General features: G+C 35.2%; 2 protein-coding genes and 2 pseudogenes across 2 annotated transcripts; 3 read left to right on the top strand and 1 right to left on the bottom strand.

The window, feature by feature from the left end:
- Nucleotides 1-195: 195 nt before the first annotated feature.
- LOC108220237 (uncharacterized) lies at nt 196-2,565 on the top strand (annotated as a pseudogene).
- Nucleotides 2,566-5,466: 2,901 nt separating this feature from the next.
- Nucleotides 5,467-7,785, top strand: LOC108204638 (uncharacterized). The gene is made up of 2 exons (XM_017374176.2): nt 5,467-6,488; nt 7,464-7,785. Exon 1 carries the CDS (start codon nt 5,592-5,594, stop codon nt 6,480-6,482), a length of 891 nt encoding a protein of 296 aa, XP_017229665.1. The 5' UTR covers nt 5,467-5,591; the 3' UTR covers nt 6,483-6,488; nt 7,464-7,785.
- Nucleotides 7,786-9,050: 1,265 nt separating this feature from the next.
- On the top strand, nt 9,051-13,845 carry LOC108220228 (LL-diaminopimelate aminotransferase, chloroplastic-like; annotated as a pseudogene).
- A 1,278-nt stretch (nt 13,846-15,123) lies between these two features.
- LOC108196765 (squalene monooxygenase SE2) lies at nt 15,124-18,946 on the bottom strand. The gene is made up of 8 exons (XM_017364235.2): nt 18,582-18,946; nt 17,410-17,521; nt 17,160-17,334; nt 16,686-16,854; nt 16,274-16,492; nt 15,900-16,175; nt 15,544-15,822; nt 15,124-15,439 (listed from the first exon to the last, which is right to left on the bottom strand). The coding sequence occupies exons 1-8, from the start codon at nt 18,813-18,815 to the stop codon at nt 15,314-15,316; spliced, it is 1,590 nt and encodes a 529-aa protein (XP_017219724.1). The 5' UTR covers nt 18,816-18,946; the 3' UTR covers nt 15,124-15,313.
- Nucleotides 18,947-19,185: the final 239 nt, after the last annotated feature.

Genomic DNA, 19,185 nt, shown 5'->3' with positions numbered 1-19,185 from the left:
AAGTAGGAAAAAAAAATATCAATTGAATCGAAAAATATTAGATGGAAAAACAAAACTCACTGATATGACTCTAGCTCTAAGCCACACGCGTTTTGGTACATAAAGAATATATACGACGGAGCGCTGAATGTAATTTTTTTTTCCCCAACTATAAGTACAAAAATGCAAAGCCAAGCCTATTTAATTTCTATAACAATGGAGTAAGTGTTTTTATGTATGAACATCGAGAAGATTGAAAGGATGAGTAATGAAAAGAAAGTAAAAGACAAGAACACAAACAATTTTGGTGACGCAGAAAACCCCTTGTAAAAGGTTAAAAACCGCGGGTGAGAATGTCCAAGCAAAATATCCACTATAATGATGAAGTATCAGCTTACAAGCATGAGAAATAAAAGTTACAAGTATGAAAAGACGCAGTCGTCAGCTCCAGAAGCAGTTCCCGTCCGGCAGCAGTGTGCACCCGCGGCAGTAGTGTGTACCTGTCGGCCGAATGATTTTAGGGAGATGAAGATGTAGAGCTCCCTTGATAGAAGATGAAAAAGCTATGGTGCGTGTATTGTAGTTATACAATATGTGGGAGATAAGTGTAGCGTAGTTTTGCATATCTTGGGCCTTGGCTTTGGGTTTATACATAAGAAAAGTGAAGTCGTGGAGTTGTAAAGGTGTGTAGATGATATATATATATATATATATATATATATATCTTGATAAGTATGTAGATGAAGATCACTTGTGTTTATCTCATCTTCTTGTGGTATTTATAGGTGATTTTGAGCTTCAACCGTGTGCTAATATATAAGAGATATGGTTGCAAGTGTTGGAAAGTGATAAGGTTGTTACCAACCTTATCTCCAATTTTTGCTCAACTAGTGCCCCACGTGCATGTAACTTCCCCTATCTTCTTGCTCGTTTATCCGCACTTCTATTTGAATTACACTCCTAAAAGAGTGGGGCTGATAAGACCTACTCTTAAAGCTTATCTTTTGATTTTCAATCTGCAGTCTGCTCTTACGTTAGTTGTCTTCATGTCACGTCGATGATTCATGCCGTCATGTTCATGTATGTCCCGTCAAGTCTTGACACCTGTAAAATCTGGATACAACAAAAAGCACAGATATTGCTCTCTTGCTGAGTTCTACTCAGTGCTCTCTTGCTTTTCCAAATGAAATTTCAGGGCCTGCACTTTGGTTTTACAAGATTTCAGCGTGGACACAACACAAAAGAAAAATATTTCATGCCCAATTTTCAGGGAGGGCCCAAACCTACCCCGACCCATAGGTGCCTCCGCCACTGTCACTACTTGTGAATTTTTAGATAGAATTCAATCCAAATTTATTATACTTGCAAACACAATGTCAAATATTATTCGATTAATGCGTGAAATGATGAGAGCCGAAGAAGAAGAAGCTGAACAAATGCTAACAATGACTACTGTTGCTCAATAATAGCGACAAATTCACAATGAAAGTTCAACTTCACAACATGGTGGTTCGACACTAAATCACCGTGTCATCAATTGAAATAGAGAAGAAGGTCATGCTCGACTTTATTGTGACTATTTTTATGATAATCCAACTATCCAGAAACAATGTGTCGTAGAAGATTTCATATGCGTCAATTACTATTCTTGAGGATTGAAGGAGCAGTTACAGCTCATGATAGTTATCAAAAAACCGATGCTGTTGGAGTCCGTGGATTATCCTCCCTATAGAAAATTACGGCTGCACTTAGAATGGTTGCTTATGGTACGGCTGCAGATTTCGTTGATGAATACATTAGGATTGGTGAAGGTACAGCTATCGAGAGTCTTAGAAGATTTATGAAAGAAATTGTTAAAGTATTTGGTCCTGAATATTTGAGACGGCCAAATAGGAAAGATACATCAAGATTATTGGCATTTGCAGAACAACGCGGCTTTCCAAGTATGTTAGGAAGCATTAATTGTATGCAATGGAAGTGGAATAATTGTCCAACTGCATGGCAAGGAGCTTATACAGGTCATGTTCATGAACCTGCTATTATTTTAGAAGCAATAGCTTCATATGATCTTTGGATTTGGCACTCTTTCTTTGGATTTCCTGGATCTTTGAATGATATAAATGTGTTGGATCGATCTAATGTTTTTATGAATTAGAAGAAGGTCATGGACCTGAAGTTAATTTTAGTATCAATGGGCATCAATATAAGATGGGATACTATCCAGCTGACGGTATATATCCTTCTTGGCCAACTTTTGTTAAAAATATTTCAGCTCCTCAGGGTAACAACAGAAAGTATTTTGCTGTTGCGCAAGAGGCGGCTAGGAAAGACGTTGAGCGAGCATTTGGAGTGTTGCAATCTAGATTTGCAATAATACGTGGACCTTCACGATTTTGGGATGTCGACACAATGAAGTATATAATGACATCTTGTGTAATTTTGCACGACATGATTATTGAAGACGAAAGGGAATTAAATATTTCAGATTTTAATTATGACACCGATATTGACACACCAACTATTTCAATGAATATTGGTCGTGCAAGATACATCAAAGAATTTATTCAAATACATCGGCAAATTTGAGACAAGCAAGCTCATATTCAGTTGGAAAATGATCTAGTCAAGCAAATTTGGCAATGCCATGGCGGTGATATGTAATAGTGTTGTATTTATATCGTACTTTCATATTGTATTTTTCTTAATGGTAATCATTTCAATTAAATAATAATAACATGTCTTTCCATCGATCTAAGCAAATTTTTTTAAGATATTTGCTTTGAGAGAATTATTATAACTAGCAAGATGAGGTTCCATGACACTAATATCGTTTTCCATGATGGAGGTCTCATATAATTGCCTCTTTCGCTCTCTTATATTCATGTCGTTCCTCCTCCATTTGGACTACTTTATCAAATGCCTCCATTCTTTGTTGTGCTGTAACCGTTAGGCTTTCTTTCATTTCAATGAGTAAGACTTTAAATTCATCTTCTTTGCCTTCCAAATTTATCTTGTGTAATCTCTTTGCTGTCTTTCTTCCAATTAGTCTTTCTTGCATGTCATCATTTCAACTTCATTATTGACACTCGCTGGACTACCACTAGATGGTGTTGGAGAAGACTTGTCATTTGGAGATGTCTTGGCTTTTTTTTTGGATTTTGATTGATTGGATGCAAACTTTGACGAATGTCGCAATTCCGTCCAACAATGCATATAAGGAAAAGCATTGCCTTGTATATTTTGGTACATCTCACATGCCTCACGAATCTGAAATTTAAATCAACACAATTTAGTAAAAAAATGAGGATAAAACTGCACACAGAACTCACAAAAACATAATAAAATTGCTCCAGAAAACTGCTTTAAAATTCTGTCCAAAATAACTCAATATTGTTGCAAACTGTGCGGAAAATGCTGTGAAATGTGCTGAAAAACTGCTAAAAAAAAACTGCTACAAAAAAATTGCAGAAAATGGCCAAAAACTGCTGCAGAATTTTTTCGCAAAAAACTACAACAAAACTGTTGAGAATTCCTTCAGATTTCTATAAAAACCTGCCGAAAATTGCAGCAGAATTCTTTAACTAAACTTCTAAAGACAACTACTCGAATGATAAGCTGAATTTGACAAAAACAATGCTTCAAACAAAGTGATAAACTGCAAAATTAATCCAATTACAAGTACCTTGTCTTGTTCACCGACTCCACTTTGATTTCTTCCGTCTATCTGATTACAAAATGTCTGAAATTTGCTCACACAAAGTTGTATCGATAACCAGTGATTACCCAGAGAGCTTGAGCTCCGTTCACTTTCGAATGTTTTGTGCTCGTTGAAGTAGCTTGTTATTCTACTCCAATATGTTTGTTGTGTTTGATTGTTGCCTTATATTGGATCCAAACTCACATATTTCCACGTGGATACAAGTAACATATCTTCTTGAATCGTGAAATTTTTTGACCGACCCTTTGCCTTTTTCATTTTGTTCATTACGTCTTGTGCTTGTGAGAATGGAGGCGACTCCGAACTCATCACTTCATTATATACCCCATTATTAAGCAATTGAATTAAAGAGGAATCCATTTTCTACAATAAACACAATTTATCAAGTCACAATATACAATATGAGAGCTCAACTAGTTTTACAGGTTAGACCATTCAAAGTAACGAAGCACAAATGCACAAATGTATCTAACATATGGTGTTTTCCCAGATTCTTGATTTCTTCTATACCTAAATTTGTTTAATGAGTCGGTATTTTCTTTTTTTGGTTTAGGATAACAGGCTACAACAAATGCATCATCCGAAATTCAAAGTATACAAATTCTAAGTCCAAATTAAGCGAAGTCATACAAGTTATTGATATTACACAGGCCCCAAATATATAATTACATACATAACCTGAAATCAATTCTCCCAAAATATATAATTACAAGTTAGATTGAAACATGAATTTAACAATTACATATTCAATTGTAGGAATAGAAAAAGAAAATTAAAACAAGGATAGCCCTAGTTTCTCCCGTTTTATGCACGAACATGGAATTAAATTTGTGAATAACATACTTTGATGTTGATTTTCCGTAGACCTGAAGCTCTTATGCGAATTATTAGAAAGCTGTTAGTCTTCAAGAAAGGTATGGAAGATTTGCCGGGAATTGAAAAAAGTTAGAGGGAAGGAGTTTAGAATAGACAGGAGGCTATGTGGAAAGATTATAGAGAATGGATTGGGCTAGTGAATTTGCCATATACAAATCTATAAATCTATAAAATTTTATGATTGTCAAATGCAGTAAAAATTTGCTTAATGCAGTAATCAGAATTTACCCATATGTCCTTAACTTGTTTTTTGTATATTTACAAAATTGGGCTACTCCAACGCTGCTCCACGGCGTTGGCTATAATCGTTGGTTAAATGAGACCTGTAAGACATTATGTGAAATTTGCTGAAACTATAAGACATTTGCTTCAATGGTATTATTGGTTGACTATAATTTAAAAATAGTATGTTATTAATTTTTTAGATTTAAAATAGAATATATTAGTTTAATATGATAATAAATGATATGCAATCTTCCTAATATAGACAACATCTGAGTATGGTTGGAGTATGAGTTTTTCGAGCTGTTGGCTAAATATTTTTATTTATAATATGCCAACTCACCTTTTAGTTAAGGGTTTTCGATGATTGGAGATGCTCTTACTATGAATACAAAAACAAGTGTAACACAATAATTAAATTTTAATTTCCCATTTATTGAGAATAAGTTTATCAAAACAAATTTAACATACAAATAAAATTTAATATAATCCACTTGGATAGATGTTAAATATATATTATATGTTTCATAGTAAAAAACCCATTTTTATTCAAAATTCGTTTAAATTTCTATATTCTTAAATTGATTTTCAAAATAAAAAATATTTTTTTTTGACAAAATAAATAAAAAATATTTAAACAAAAGCGGGCATAAATACTAGATTCGAAGCCAACGAGGGGTTGGGTTGCAGCACCAAGCCACCAACTAGCTTAAACTCGCAGAAGCTCTCTGTCTAGGGTTTTGCTGTGCAATTAGGCAATTACACACACAGACACACATCAATCAGATTCATTCCAATGGCGCGTAACGAAGAGAAAGCCCAATCGATGCTGAATCGATTCATCACCATGAAAAACGAGGAGAAGAAGAAGCCCAAAGAGCGCCGCCCATTCTTAGCCTCCGAGTGCCGCGATTTGTCCGAAGCCGACAAGTGGAGGCAGCAAATCATGCGTGAAATTGGTCGGAAAGTCACCGAAATCCAGAACGAGGGTTTAGGTGAGCACCGTCTTCGTGATCTTAATGATGAAATTAACAAGCTTTTACGCGAGAAATTGCATTGGGAACGCAGAATAATTGAGCTTGGTGGGCCTAATTACACTCGGCATTCTGCAAAAATGACTGATTTGGATGGCAATATTGTTGATGTTCCTAATCCCAGTGGCCGCGGCCCGGGGTATAGGTATTTTGGCGCTGCCAAGAAGTTACCCGGTGTTAAGGAGTTGTTTGACAAGCCTCCTGAGTTGCGCAAGAGGCGGACTCGGTATGATATTTATAAGAGGATTGATGCCAGTTATTACGGCTATAGGGATGATGAGGATGGGGTTTTGGAGAAGTTGGAGGTGGGCGCCGAGAAGAGGATGAGGGCCGACAAGGTTAGGGAGTGGGAGGAGATGGAAGCGATTAAGAGGGAGGCAAGACGTGGGGTTAAGAGTGGAGGGGATGTTGTTAAGGAGTTTTTGAGGGAGGAAGAGGAGGATGTGGTTGAAGAGGAGAGGAGGGAGAGGGAGATCAAGGAGAGGGAGAGTGGGGAGAAGGAGTTCATGGTGCATGTGCCATTGCCGGATGAGAGCGAGATTGAGAAGATGATTGTGGAGAAGAAGAAGTTAGAGCTTTTGAGCAAGTATGCTAGTGACAATTTGTTGGAGGAGCAGAGTGAGGCGAAGGCTATGCTTAATATTCATCGTTAGATCATGGTACGTGTGTTTTTGTGGTTTGCGAGTTGAATATGTCGGTGTACCAAGCTTCGTTCTTCATAATTGTCTTCAGTTTTATGTGGTTTTTAAACTGGATGGATACCATGAACAAACTCATTATGTACTGCCTCATTTGATACTTTTATTTTGTGTTCTACTTTTAATTTATTAATATAATTGTTTTGAAGTTATCTGATAAAGACTTTTACATGGGTGCATTTGTTAGATAGTTTGGGACTTTAGGCAGTCACTTTAATGGGGTTAGGTTAGTTAGCCATAACTTAAAAAAGCATTGAGGTTTTCATCTTGTATTGTATTGTTGAACTTGATTTTCATTAATTCCCTTGATATTCGGTTGACATATTTTACTGCTCATGTAGCTGCTGGTCTAATGTTTTTCTATAGAATTCCTGTGTTCGTTGGTGCTGGAAATTTTCTGTTTAGTCCAATTGGCTTTTATCTGCCACGTCTGCTGAAATTGAAATAGAAAATACCAAGTATTCATCAAGCATCTTCCCCAATGTCAATTATGAGCAATCAGTTATAGGATTCTGTTTAATATCTGGTAGTTAAATTGAATCACTCTATTGTTTACACGTAAGTATGCTGCGGAAAAGCTTATTTGATCAATATGACATCATTTCTAGTTTATTATCTAGGAGTTAGTAATGTGAGGATGTGAAGCGTGTGCATCGTAAAGTAATAACTTCTTAATTTATCATTCTTGTAGAAGCTTAACATATGTTTATGTGCATGTTTCCTTGTCTACAACCTTCAGCATGTAATGTTTTCAAGCTTGAATTATTATGTATAAAAAATTTTAGTAGTATAATAACTTTTCAGTAGATTAAAGCTGAATTTAAGAACTAGCATGACTAACACTTAATTTTCCTTTGGCAAAGTACAGCACTCATTCTTGCACACCGTTTTGTTGCCAAATCATGTGGTGACCTTTTAGTCTCATTTGCTTTTCAGGTCTGAGCTGGTATTGAGAAAGAAAAAGATAATCCATTTGGCTCCCTTGCTTTTCTGGAGGAAGATAAGAAAGAATTTCCTGGGACAAAACTATATGTTGACATGCCCAAAGCTTCTTTAAAGCTTTTAATCAAAGACTGGGCGCGGGAGAGCGAACATTATTTGTTTTGACCTCATGGGTTAATTGTTGGCCAGATATGTTGCATATTCTCATGTACTTAACATGAAACTGATGAGAGTTTTACTTTTTACTGATTAATAACTATGTTCTATGTCACAAAGTAATTAGTTATTCATATTTTATCTTAAAATTTTCAAGATACTTGGTTCTTAACTTGTTGCTTACAGAATCTGCTATTTAGGATGAGGTTATTGTTTCTTAAATAATCTGCAGGCCAGGATAACTAGAGTGCTGTGAGTCTCAAAGACTGTGTGCACGTGTGGGAGACAGTTTTAGATAAATGCATATCAGGGAATTCTTACTGCATTTGTATTCTGCTTTAGTTGTTTTTTAGTTGAGCACTTGAAAAAAAAATCTTGCATTCATTCAACCACGCATTGATGAGATTTGTACACCGTCTGATAATTGTTGGCCTAAAGCCTTGCATTTCTGCCAGAGACGTCGCCAATACGGGTTAGAGCTAGAGGTGGCCAAACGAGCAAGCCGTGCCGGTTGGCTGGCGGGCCGGTTTGGCCATCTCAGGACTGATTCAAGACAGTAGTGTATAGTTCAGGAGTTACACGGGTAACGTAGTATTATTAAAAGGAATGTGTGTGTATTATGTATAGATACTGGATATTAATTAATTTTGTTAAATTTTTATCTATCAAATAAAAGAGGTCTCACAAATTGTTAGTATCTCTAGATCTCTCTCATCTTCAACTCACAAGCTGGCACTTGTCAAAGTACTTTGTATTGGGTTTTTAATAGAGTTATTGAAATTTTCTGATTTTCCTATATGGGTCTTGACTTTTGTGCGAGGAAGATTCAAACTTGAAGAGTTTTAGTAGTTTTAGTTTGTGTATGTGACATTTGGGGCTAAATGGATACCAAATGAAGACTTGTTGCTGGATCTCATAAGTGCAAAGTACTTTGTATTGGGTTTTAATAGAGTTACTGAAATTTTTTTATTTTCCTTTATGGGTCTTGACTTTTGTGCGAGGAAGATTCAATCTTGAAGAGTTTTAGTAGTTTTAGTGTGTGTATTTGTGTCTCTGTGTGTGACATTTGGGGCTAAATGGATACCAAATGAAGACTTGTTGCTGGATCTCATAAGTGCAAAGTATTTCGTATTGGGTTTTTAATAGAGTTGTTGTGCCTACTTCTGTTCAATCATCAACCTCTGCTTTCTTAGGCCAACCCAACAAATTATCTACTACATTCAGGTAACTCTTCCATCTTCTAAAATTTTACCCTTTTCTTCGACAAGATTCGAACTCTCGGCTTCCTATAAACGGAGCGAGGAAATGCCATATGACCAAAGCACTTACTTACAAATTAGAAACAATTTATGTTTTTAACCTCATTATTGATATTTTTTTATCTGGGTCATTTTTTTATTTGTGTGTTATGTTTCAGAGCTAGAAATGTATGGATTCCAGCTAAGAAGAGTGGAATCTGTAAATGTGTTGCCACACCTTCTGCTGAAAAGACTGGTTATTTGTGATAAGTTCTTGAATTTGTGTGTTGTAAGTGTACAATGTATCAAGAATTGGTGGTAGATTACAAAGACTGGATTTTTATGTTTTGTGATTGTGTGTTGTACTTATTAGAGTTGTGGTATTAGTGTTCTTATGCGGGTGAAGTTGCAATGCGACTGTAAGTGGTTATCGATGTTCTTAATTAGTTTAGCACTGATGGTTGATTTCATTGGGGGAACCAATTTAAATATATAATTATTTGAAGAAAATACAATGACCTTAAGAAAAAGGTACCAGATGGCAGTCTAGACTTGTTCTCTGCGATTTTTGTTATATTAAAGAGATCTGTCACACCTTCATTTTAGACTTCGATACTTAGTCTAATATCGATTTTGAGAGAATATTACAGAAACTAAGGATAACCTTTGTTACCTTCAGAAATTATAGTGTAGCCTTTTGCCAGAGCCTTTAATTAAAGAAGTTGGTGTACATAGATACCTTCTAAATGCACCTTCTTTTATGAGAATTAACGGTCTGCATTATGTGTAGCTTACACAACTAAGGTTGCTCATAATACCAATATTGGTAAACTTCTTTTTTCCAGAGGTTTGTTATTTTACTTGTTGTAGTGCAATATTTGGCAAGTATTAAGTTGTTCCCCGCTTGATATCAATAGTTTTTGAGTAATTTTTTAGAAGACTGTGCCCACTCTTGCGTTTGAGAAAGTCAATTTTTCATTTTGGACTATTTCATCAATGATCAGTGATGTAGTCCTCATTTACTTGATAGCATCCTTTCATATTTAGCGTATGGTATAGCTAATTATAACTTATTGTTTTCCCCTGGATAATTAGACAGCACGAAGGAAGGCAGCTCAGTTATAAAGAACCCTGATGCCCAATAAGCCTTGGAATCGGTGACACAACTGAGCCTATTCCAGAAGTGATCACCTCTGATATGGCTAAGGTGTAGTGCTGGTCTGTTAATACATAAACACACTTTTATTATTAAGTTATTAAATAACCTTTTCTTGTATCTAATTAACAGTCTTTGTTTTTCATTGTTTAGACACTTAAACTCGAGGTTATGAAATTATTTTTTATACAATTTCCAAACATATATTATAACTACGATATTTAGGTAAATGATGATTTTGTCACTTGTTTCAGTTGTATCTAATTCTAATTTTAACTTTGCCAGAAAGCTTATGCGCGCTTTCAACACTTGAGGTTTACAGTGGGTATGGAGCGGAACAAGGTGAAAAAGTATGTTGTATTGACTGTGTACACTGTTCATTCTAATGCACTTTGAATTTGTATAACTGTACAGAATCAAATATATCTATAGTTAAACATCCAGGTGCTATCTTTATTAATTGATTCTTTTTGCTCTTTCCAATATAGTGTAATATCACCATGTTGGAGTAGTTCAGCCTGATAATTGTATTCCATATGAGCTACACTGTAGAAAATAAAAGGAAAGATGGTCAATATTTTTGAGTATGAGAAGTGTGAAATGATTTGCCCATTCTCAAACTAGCTACCCCATTTTTGGCTCCTAATTCTTTTGCTGATATATTTGTTTTAGTTGCATCTTGTAGAGGACTAGTTAAAATTTGATTTTCAGTATACCCACGTTTACTCTGTGTATTGTAAGAAATCATGTTGTATCTTAATTATATGTTGCTATATTTGAGTTTGACTTGGTTAAAAAGTAACACAACTCGTTTGTACAGCCACTGAGAGCGGCAATATGTTCGGCTTATTATGCCACCCTTGGTATAGAGCAAGATGATGTATTTGCATCTGATGGGGCAAAGCGTGACATATCTCACCTTCAGGTATGTTCAAATATTATTGATGTGCATTTGTATAAATTTTTATTGCATCAGGTATATACTATATAATTTTACCCGAATACATGTCTGCGTCTAGGGAAAATCTTACAATTTTCGTGAGTAATTTTGTACTTCTCCTCGTTGGAAAAAGTAATTAACCTTCTCATTCTCTGTGGCAGGTTGTTTTTGGGTCTAATGTGACAATAGATTATAGATGTACAAGACCCATCATACCCGGTGAATAACACTTTCCACTTCTGTTCGTGAAGTCCAATTATGTCTTTTCAACTAATAATTCATTGAATATCTGGAGTTTTAGAAATGAGATATTTCTAGATCTTTATTTTGTAATGATGATCATGTTAGTGCTGCTTTTGGTTTGAGAATATAGTGTCTGAGATGACAGGGATATTTATATCGATTTATAACATGTTACACATATAAAGCTTATCACTACTGGCTGTTTCTCTCAGTACCAATAATTAGGCACACACTTAGTTTCTCCATTTACTTTGTGGTTAATTTTTACCAGCCTTTAAGTTCTGTTTTGTATGTGTGTACAATGCCCGAGTGCATATCAGATGCAAACTATGTTATGTGAGAATTCTTGAAACTACGTTTGTTCTATATTCCTAATCTGCCCTGATGGTTATTAACTTATACGTTACTAGGTTACTTGTAACTAGCCAATGTGTACTTGTTTTTATGAATACCTAATAGATTATGTTTCTCTGCCTGTTTGTACTTTAAATCTTTTGATACAGTAAAGTCTAGATAAAAAGATAAAAAGCCAAAGATTGTGACAGATAAAAAGATTTAATCTGGCACTTAAGTTCTCAGTGTTTTATACTCCATTATTGCAGGCCTATGTTGATTCAAGTGTCATTATGGGCCAAACTAGTCGGTACCAGAAAGATGTTGAGAAGTGCTCCAACATTGAATACATGCGATGTACACCAGAGAATGGCTTCTTTCCTGATTTGTCTACTGTTTCTAGAACGGACATCATATCTTTCTGCTCGCCTAACAATCCAACTGGTGCTGCCGCATCGAGAGAACAACTGACTCAGTTGGTACAGTTTTCTAAGAAGAATGGGTCAGTTATCGTCTATGATTCTGCATATGCAATGTACATGTCCGATCACTAAACATTTCTGACAGAAGTTTATTCTTCTTTTAGGTTGTAACTATTGCTTTTTTCATTGGTCACTCATTAAATATCTTCAAGAAACATATATTTGTATATGTATGCATAGATTTATGCAATTAGTGCCTCATGGTATATGTGATATTCAAGTTCTTTATTCTCATTATGTACATTTGGCTGTAGCAATGGGCAAAATTGGTTGTGCAAACCAAGTAGGAATTGTATATTATATTGGTATAGGCAACAATATCTTCTTTTAGTTGACCAAATGACAACAATGTGAGCTCAATGCTGTCTCACGCAAGATATGGATCTAAAATTCCCTTTAGAGAAAGATCTTGTTAGTATGTTCATTCTGGAAAATATACAAGTGTTAAGTGTATGAATTATGAATGCTTGAGTTATTATTACTAATTTTCTATGTCAGTATCTGTAATACAACTTGCCTGGGTTCTTAAAGTGTTATCACAGCTCGGTCTTAAGCTCGATGAGTGTAGTATTGTCTTTCTGTCCGAAGCATGAATAAAGAGAGTGTGTTATTAGATACAAAGCTGGCGTGTTATATATGCAGACAATAGACATTGAGTTTCGATTGTTTCAGGTTGCAATTGAGACTGCTTCATTCTCCAAATATGCTGGATTTACTGGAGTGCGTTTAGGTTGGACCGTAGTTCCTAAATAGCTGTTATTTTCTGATGGATTTCCTGTGGCCAAGGACTTCAGTCGAATTGTCTGTACTTGCTTCAGTGGGGCCTCTAACATATCTCAAGCTGGTGGTTTAGCCTGCCTTTCACCACCTTGAGGTAATATTTCATTGCAAAACTATCTATATAATTCGTTGAGGAAAACAATTGTCTGTTTAGAAGAAGGTTGAGAATATTGACCAGAACAGAAGATGGAAATTTATTGCATAGTGTGTGGATGAAAATACTATCATTCATATTTTAGTGTGGCCTCGATGAAATTAAAAATACTTCTACTGGTTGAAACTTTTAAAATTCTTCTAGTAACACTCGGCTGACTGGGAGTAGAAACTGAATCAGACTATTTATGCTATTGTTTGTCTCTTATAAATACCTTTTGGTTGTGCTTTCATTTTGTACTGAATTGACTAAGTCTCTGAAATAATGACAGACTATATATACCGCATATTATATAGAGTGATTAGACCTCCTTTCTCGAGTCTGATTTTCCTGGCTTGTGAGGTACCGCGAAAGGAACTAGCATGCTTCTAGTGGAATTAAGAATTTTCTTTTCTCCTTTTCCTGAGGTGATTGGGTTCTACAAGGAGAATACCAATATCATAATGGACCATTTGATTCACTTGGCTTTAAAGTGTGCGGAGGAAAGAATGCTCCATATGTATGGGTCCATTCTCCAGGCCAAAGTTCATGGGACGTTTTCAGCGACATTCTTGAGAAGACCCATGTTGTTACTATGCCTGGAAGTGGTTTCGGACCTGGTGGTGAAGGTTTTGTTAGGGTAAGCGCCTTTGGTCATCGGGACAACGTTGTGGAAGCATGTAGAAGATTCAAGCAACTATGCAAGTTTTAACAAACAATCACATTCCTGCATCTTATTTCTTTTTTATCAACTGGTTTCAATATTGATATATTTTAGATTGGAACATGTATTTATTTCAAATTATTATTATAAAAATTGTGCTTCAAATGGACACTGTAAAGTGTAAACCGTTGTTTAGTACTCGAGTGTAATGAATGCTACACTTCAAACTTCAAAGTGTACTGTTTTCATGATTCCCATTCGTTTATTTATAAAATCGTTCATTTATAGAGATTGAAAATATATTGGTTTCATGCAGTGTTTTAAAAAAAAATAGGGAAATGGATTTAATCGGTAAAGACATAGAATAAAGATTAACCAGAGATTTAATCAGGTGAAAAAGTTATGAAATGGGGAAGAGATTTAATCAGTTGAATGAGTTACGAAATAAGGATTCGGTGATTATTCCTAGTTAATAGTTAATACTTTTTTTTTGAGTAAAATTAATAGTTAATACCTATGATTAATAGTTAACACCTGACTTTTAGAATAATGGTTTCATGTTGATATCACAAGACGAATCTTTAATTCATTTGATGAGATTATTGAGTCATACTTTAGTTGGCTTTCCAACCACCATAGTCATTATTATGCGACAAAAACTGATAACTACTTTGCAAAATTATATAGCTAACGAGGACTCTTTCAATCTAAATCTCGACATATGTATATGTATAAAATGCCTTGGTACCAACAAACAGACACTCAATACCTTTGAAAAAAGTGTTAACAAACCAATTTGTTCCATTTAGATGGACCACATACAGCTAGTTTGTATGGACCATAAGAATTAAGAAATAACAACTACTAGAAAATTACATAATTTCGTCAAAAAAAAAAAAAAAAGAAAATTACATAATAAACAAGAGCTTGTCCTTAGATATTAATATATAACTTTATGTTATAGTACTCAATTATTGTTTTCATAAATCTTAATAAGAGGGCAAAGGGACCGGACCATCTTTAGCATGGGTGGATAAAACTTGCGTCTAAATCAAGATACTTAGAGCTGTAATTTATATCGGAAAGTTAGTGAGCTCGCCTGGCTCGAACTCATTTAACTGGACTTGACTCGGCTTGTTTAGTTAAACGAGTCGAGTTTGGGAAGAGGTTCCGTCTCGTTTAATTAAACAAGTCGGCTCAACTCAACACGTAAAATTAAACGAGGCAAGTTCATGTAGAGGTTTAGACTCGAATAAATGTAAAATTAGACGAACCGACTCGTTAAAATTAGCTTGTTTAACTAAACAAGCCGGCTCGAATCGAATCGTAAAATTAAACGAATTAAGTTTGTCCGGAGGTTTTGGTTGATTAAGTTAAATGAGCTAGCTCGTCCGACTCGATTAAGCTCGGCCCGAATTACAATCCTAAAAAATTCGAAAATTTCATGATCATAAAGTATCGATTATGAACCTGAAATTTTCGAATTTTTCATATAAAAATGTATGAAATATGCTAAGTATACCCGAAAATTGATTTTTGACCAAGGTCCGGTTAATCTCAGGACCACCCTGCTTAACATTATAAAAACTTCTTCACGATGTCACAGTGTATCAGTTAATTTAAAAGAAGTTTACATGTGAACAAGGGCATGCAAAAGCAATGCACCAGGGGACATTTGACGGAAACTTGCAATGCAGCATGAGTCGAATTTCGAACAACCTACACAAGTACTTTGCTTTGATCTGTAATGGGAGGAGACCTGTAATATGCTGGAATAGTTGCAGGGAAGAACATTTGTCGAACCCCCTCAGACTTTATGATGGGAAATATGATTCCAGATGCTCCCTGTAATTAAAAAGGTTTAATGTATCTTACAAACAAGTAGAAGAAAAAAAAGTTGAGAAGTATCAATTAAGTCGAAAAAAATTAGATGGAAAAACAAAACTCACTGATATGACTCTAGCTCCAAGCCACATGCGTTTTGGTGAGGGAAATGGAATACACAAACGACCAACGCCATAAATAGCCACACCAAAGAAATGGAAAAACAGGCTAAGTGGCCGCGGATTTAAGCCAGAAAGTAAGGAAATCGGTCCTTCTGAGCAGATCCCTCCAAGGCTTAGATAATCAAAGCAAGCACTACGCATTTCTTGCCTTGCTTTGTCAGGTGATGCACAAAATACTTTATAAAGAGCGCCTGCCAATGTATTTATAGTAGATGCTACCGGCTGCAAATGAAATCCACAAGGACATGTAAATTGAGATGTTAAACTTGAAACAATGGACTACTATTTGAAAAGGTCACCTTGCGGAGGGTGTAAAATGATTCGAGGTATTTGCATAGAGTGGATGCATCATGGAGATTACGCAATGGTCTAAGAAGATCCCGAATCAAGACGATATCAGATAAGGCTACGGTCATTCCTCCACCGGTTAAGGGGTGACGCATATTGAAAGCATCTCCCAATAGAAGTGCACCTGGAGTGGGATGAGGATTAGCTGGCATGCTTCTGTTTGGCATCATTTTTATGTTCCCTTTGTCAATTGCTGATATGAAAGACTCGCATAGTTCAGGGGGAATCTAACAAAAATTTGATTAAAGGAAACTAATCACATTAAGCAGTTAATACAAGTGTAGAAATTGCATTAATATGTGTTAAAATGTCAAACAATTAGCACCTGAGGAGCAACAACTGTCTTCAGATAATGAGCTAATTCACCATTGGCAACAGAAGGCACCTTTTGTCCAGGCACATCAACTAAACAGCGAACCTCGGTACTACTAATTTTGTAGAACAAGATCGGTGAAGGATTGGCCAGAATAACATGTCCATGGTTGATGTATGGAAGATCAATATTTTCCAAAATCAGACCAACAAAACATGATGGCACATCGACCTGGTAAAAAAATTAGCATAAGAACAAAACTTAACTTATGAGCCTATGCCAGAGGCTCCAAATAGAAATTTTATTTAGAGATTTATGACTTAGTATACTAGCTTTAACGATCAACTTCTGTTCGGAAAATTTAATATATTATAGAACAAATGAGAGTGTATATTAGTCTGATGTCTTAGGATGTTATATGGACCTTCGGATCACACAAGGAACGTCGAAGATTAGAGAAACAACCATCACAAACAATTGTTAGAGGAGCGTATGCTGAGAGTTCTTGGCCATTCTTGTTTTTGTAGTGCACTCCTTTTATAGTTCCCTTGTTCTCAACCAGAGATGTCACAGTTCCTTGTTCCATCCGTACACTGAGTAAAGAATATACAGTTAGGTCAAAATTTGAAGAATAAAAACACATGTCAACAAGAACTTATTAAACGTATTGCTTGGGATTATAGTAATCAATTTTCAAAGCTCCTAATTTTTAATTATCACATCTACCAACTCCTGCTGTTTGCCATTGATCTAGTTTTCTAAAACACAGTATTATAATAATGCATGAGATCAGATCATCAGAACAAATCCAATATACATATTGTAGAAATTAAATACATGAATTATAATGATTTTTTTTAATATTAGTAAAATAGACAGCCAGAGGAAGATACATTACTTTGGAAGTGAGGCAGCTTTCTCCCTCATTCGCTGTATGAAACGCCCATTATGAAAACTTCTACCAGCTACATCTGAATGAAATTTTTCCAACGGATATGAAAGTCGCGTATTTTTACCATCCATGTAAAGGGCATATCCAAAAACTCGCTGCGCATCAATTCCATTCACACAATCTGCAGCAACACAAATGTAATTTGAATCACTGCAGCAGAAGAATTCACTAGACAGTCAACTTCATTTTTAATTACCCTCGAGGCCTAATTCAATTAATTTTAAATAGCCTCCAGGCTGTAGAAGTTCACCAACAATCCTGTCTTGCTCAGTCAAGTCTCTTTCAATGACATGTACTCTCCGGCCGTCCTGTAATTTTTGTTAGATATTAGTTCGTAATGAAGCTTAAATTAAAATTAGCACCAAACATATAATTAGAAGAAATGTACAATAACAAACTGTTATTATTTACTCCGATTTTCATTTTTTGAAATAAAAGGAAAGTAGATATGAAAAAAGGCTAAAAAGATCTAAAAATGTCTTCAAAGCTAACAGAGAGACAGAGAGGATAAGTATTAAAACAGGCACATGCTTGCCCTCATGTCCTGTCCCATTTTCCAACTAATAACATTAAAGTTGCAAGTTTCTTTGTAATTTTCTGGGCACAAAAAGATGAGAGAGAAACTCTTTGTTATTTTCTGGGGACAAAAGGCAAGAGCTGATTAAATATCAATTTGCAGATCCAGATTTAGCATATTGAACCAAAAGTTGTTGGCATTGGTAATTGATACTACTAAAACAAAACATGATAACCATAACTCACTCTAGAGGTCCCAGCGGGTAAATTTTATGCTGACTATTTATGAATTACAGTTGTTTTCTAAAACTTCTGCTTGTGAGGAATGCATAATAAAATATGGGGCCAGGTCATGACAAACGATTGTTGCAACATACTATCGGCTGGTTTTTTCGTTGGAAGGTATTGATCCTAAATTTTTGATGGGAAAACAAGGAGGCTATAGTGTCTTCAACGAAAAAATGACTCATTCTAAAATTTTTTCCTTCCAACGACGGATACCAAGGATAATTACTTCAAAGGAAAAAGAAAGAGGAAGGCTACATACTATGCAACATATGTCAACAAAATTCCTGTAAAAGTAATAAGTAATATAACTTGTGTCTTAAGTGTAACAATAAGATTCAAAGAAATAAAGACACATAGCAATATAGCATGGGTTTCTATTCAACCAAAAAAAAACATGAAAATTTTGCAATAATTAAAAACTAAACATGTTCTAAATAACACAAATGTATAAAAACGTAAACCCACAAAACCAAACATATCCGATATATTCCGCTCTAGTAGAACAAACAAAGTGCACACACAATATAACCTACAAACACATCATATGGGAGAAATTTTTGTTACTTTGCCCAGAGTATAAGCAAGTGCAGAACCGGCAACCCCAGCTCCGACAATGATGATGTCATCAGCACTTCCGGCAACTTTTTCCGACCACTCATCTCCAGTAACTTGATTAACATCATTAACATCACCAACACCATGTTTCTCTCTTCTCCATAATAGGAAGCTGAGTATCAAGACAAGAGGCCCAACAAGAAAACTAAAGATGTAGCGCAATACATATTTATCAAGAATCATATTTTATGGGCTTGCTAATTAGTTTTGGTTGATGCAGAATTCAACAAGAAAGAAGACGAGAAAATGTGGAGTGTAGCATTTTATGATGCAATTAGTTTTAAGTCTTTCTTTGCGGGGCTCACATTGTGTGTGAGTCTGACATGCCGTGGTTCGTTTTATAGACGTCCCGGTCCAGAAGAAACAGATAAATTTCCGATTTAATTGATTAATCAAATTAATATTATATAATTATTTTAAATTAAAAAAGTGAATTTAGCATGTAACTATTGCCAAATATTTTTTTGCTAATATATTTTTATTAATCTTTGATTAATTGATTTTTCGTCATTGGATGGTTAATCAAATATGGTTACCCATTTTTTAAACAGAG

Source organism: Daucus carota, chromosome 1, assembly GCF_001625215.2.
Source record: "Daucus carota subsp. sativus chromosome 1, DH1 v3.0, whole genome shotgun sequence".
NCBI classification, from domain to species: domain Eukaryota; kingdom Viridiplantae; phylum Streptophyta; class Magnoliopsida; order Apiales; family Apiaceae; genus Daucus; species Daucus carota.
The sequence above is the reverse complement of the archived record's forward strand: the minus strand, read 5'-3'. Positions and strand labels throughout refer to the sequence as shown.

Coding starts and splice junctions, on each gene's coding strand:
- LOC108204638 (XM_017374176.2), top strand. CDS start 5,592: ATGGCGCGTAACGAAGAGAAAGCCCAATCGATGCTGAATCGATTCATC.
- LOC108196765 (XM_017364235.2), bottom strand. CDS start 18,815: ATGATTCTTGATAAATATGTATTGCGCTACATCTTTAGTTTTCTTGTT. Junction 17,522..18,581: donor TTGCTTATACTCTGGGCAAA/GTAACAAAAATT, acceptor CAAAAATTACAG/GACGGCCGGAGAGTACATGT. Junction 15,823..15,899: donor CATTTTACACCCTCCGCAAG/GTGACCTTTTCA, acceptor TTTCATTTGCAG/CCGGTAGCATCTACTATAAA.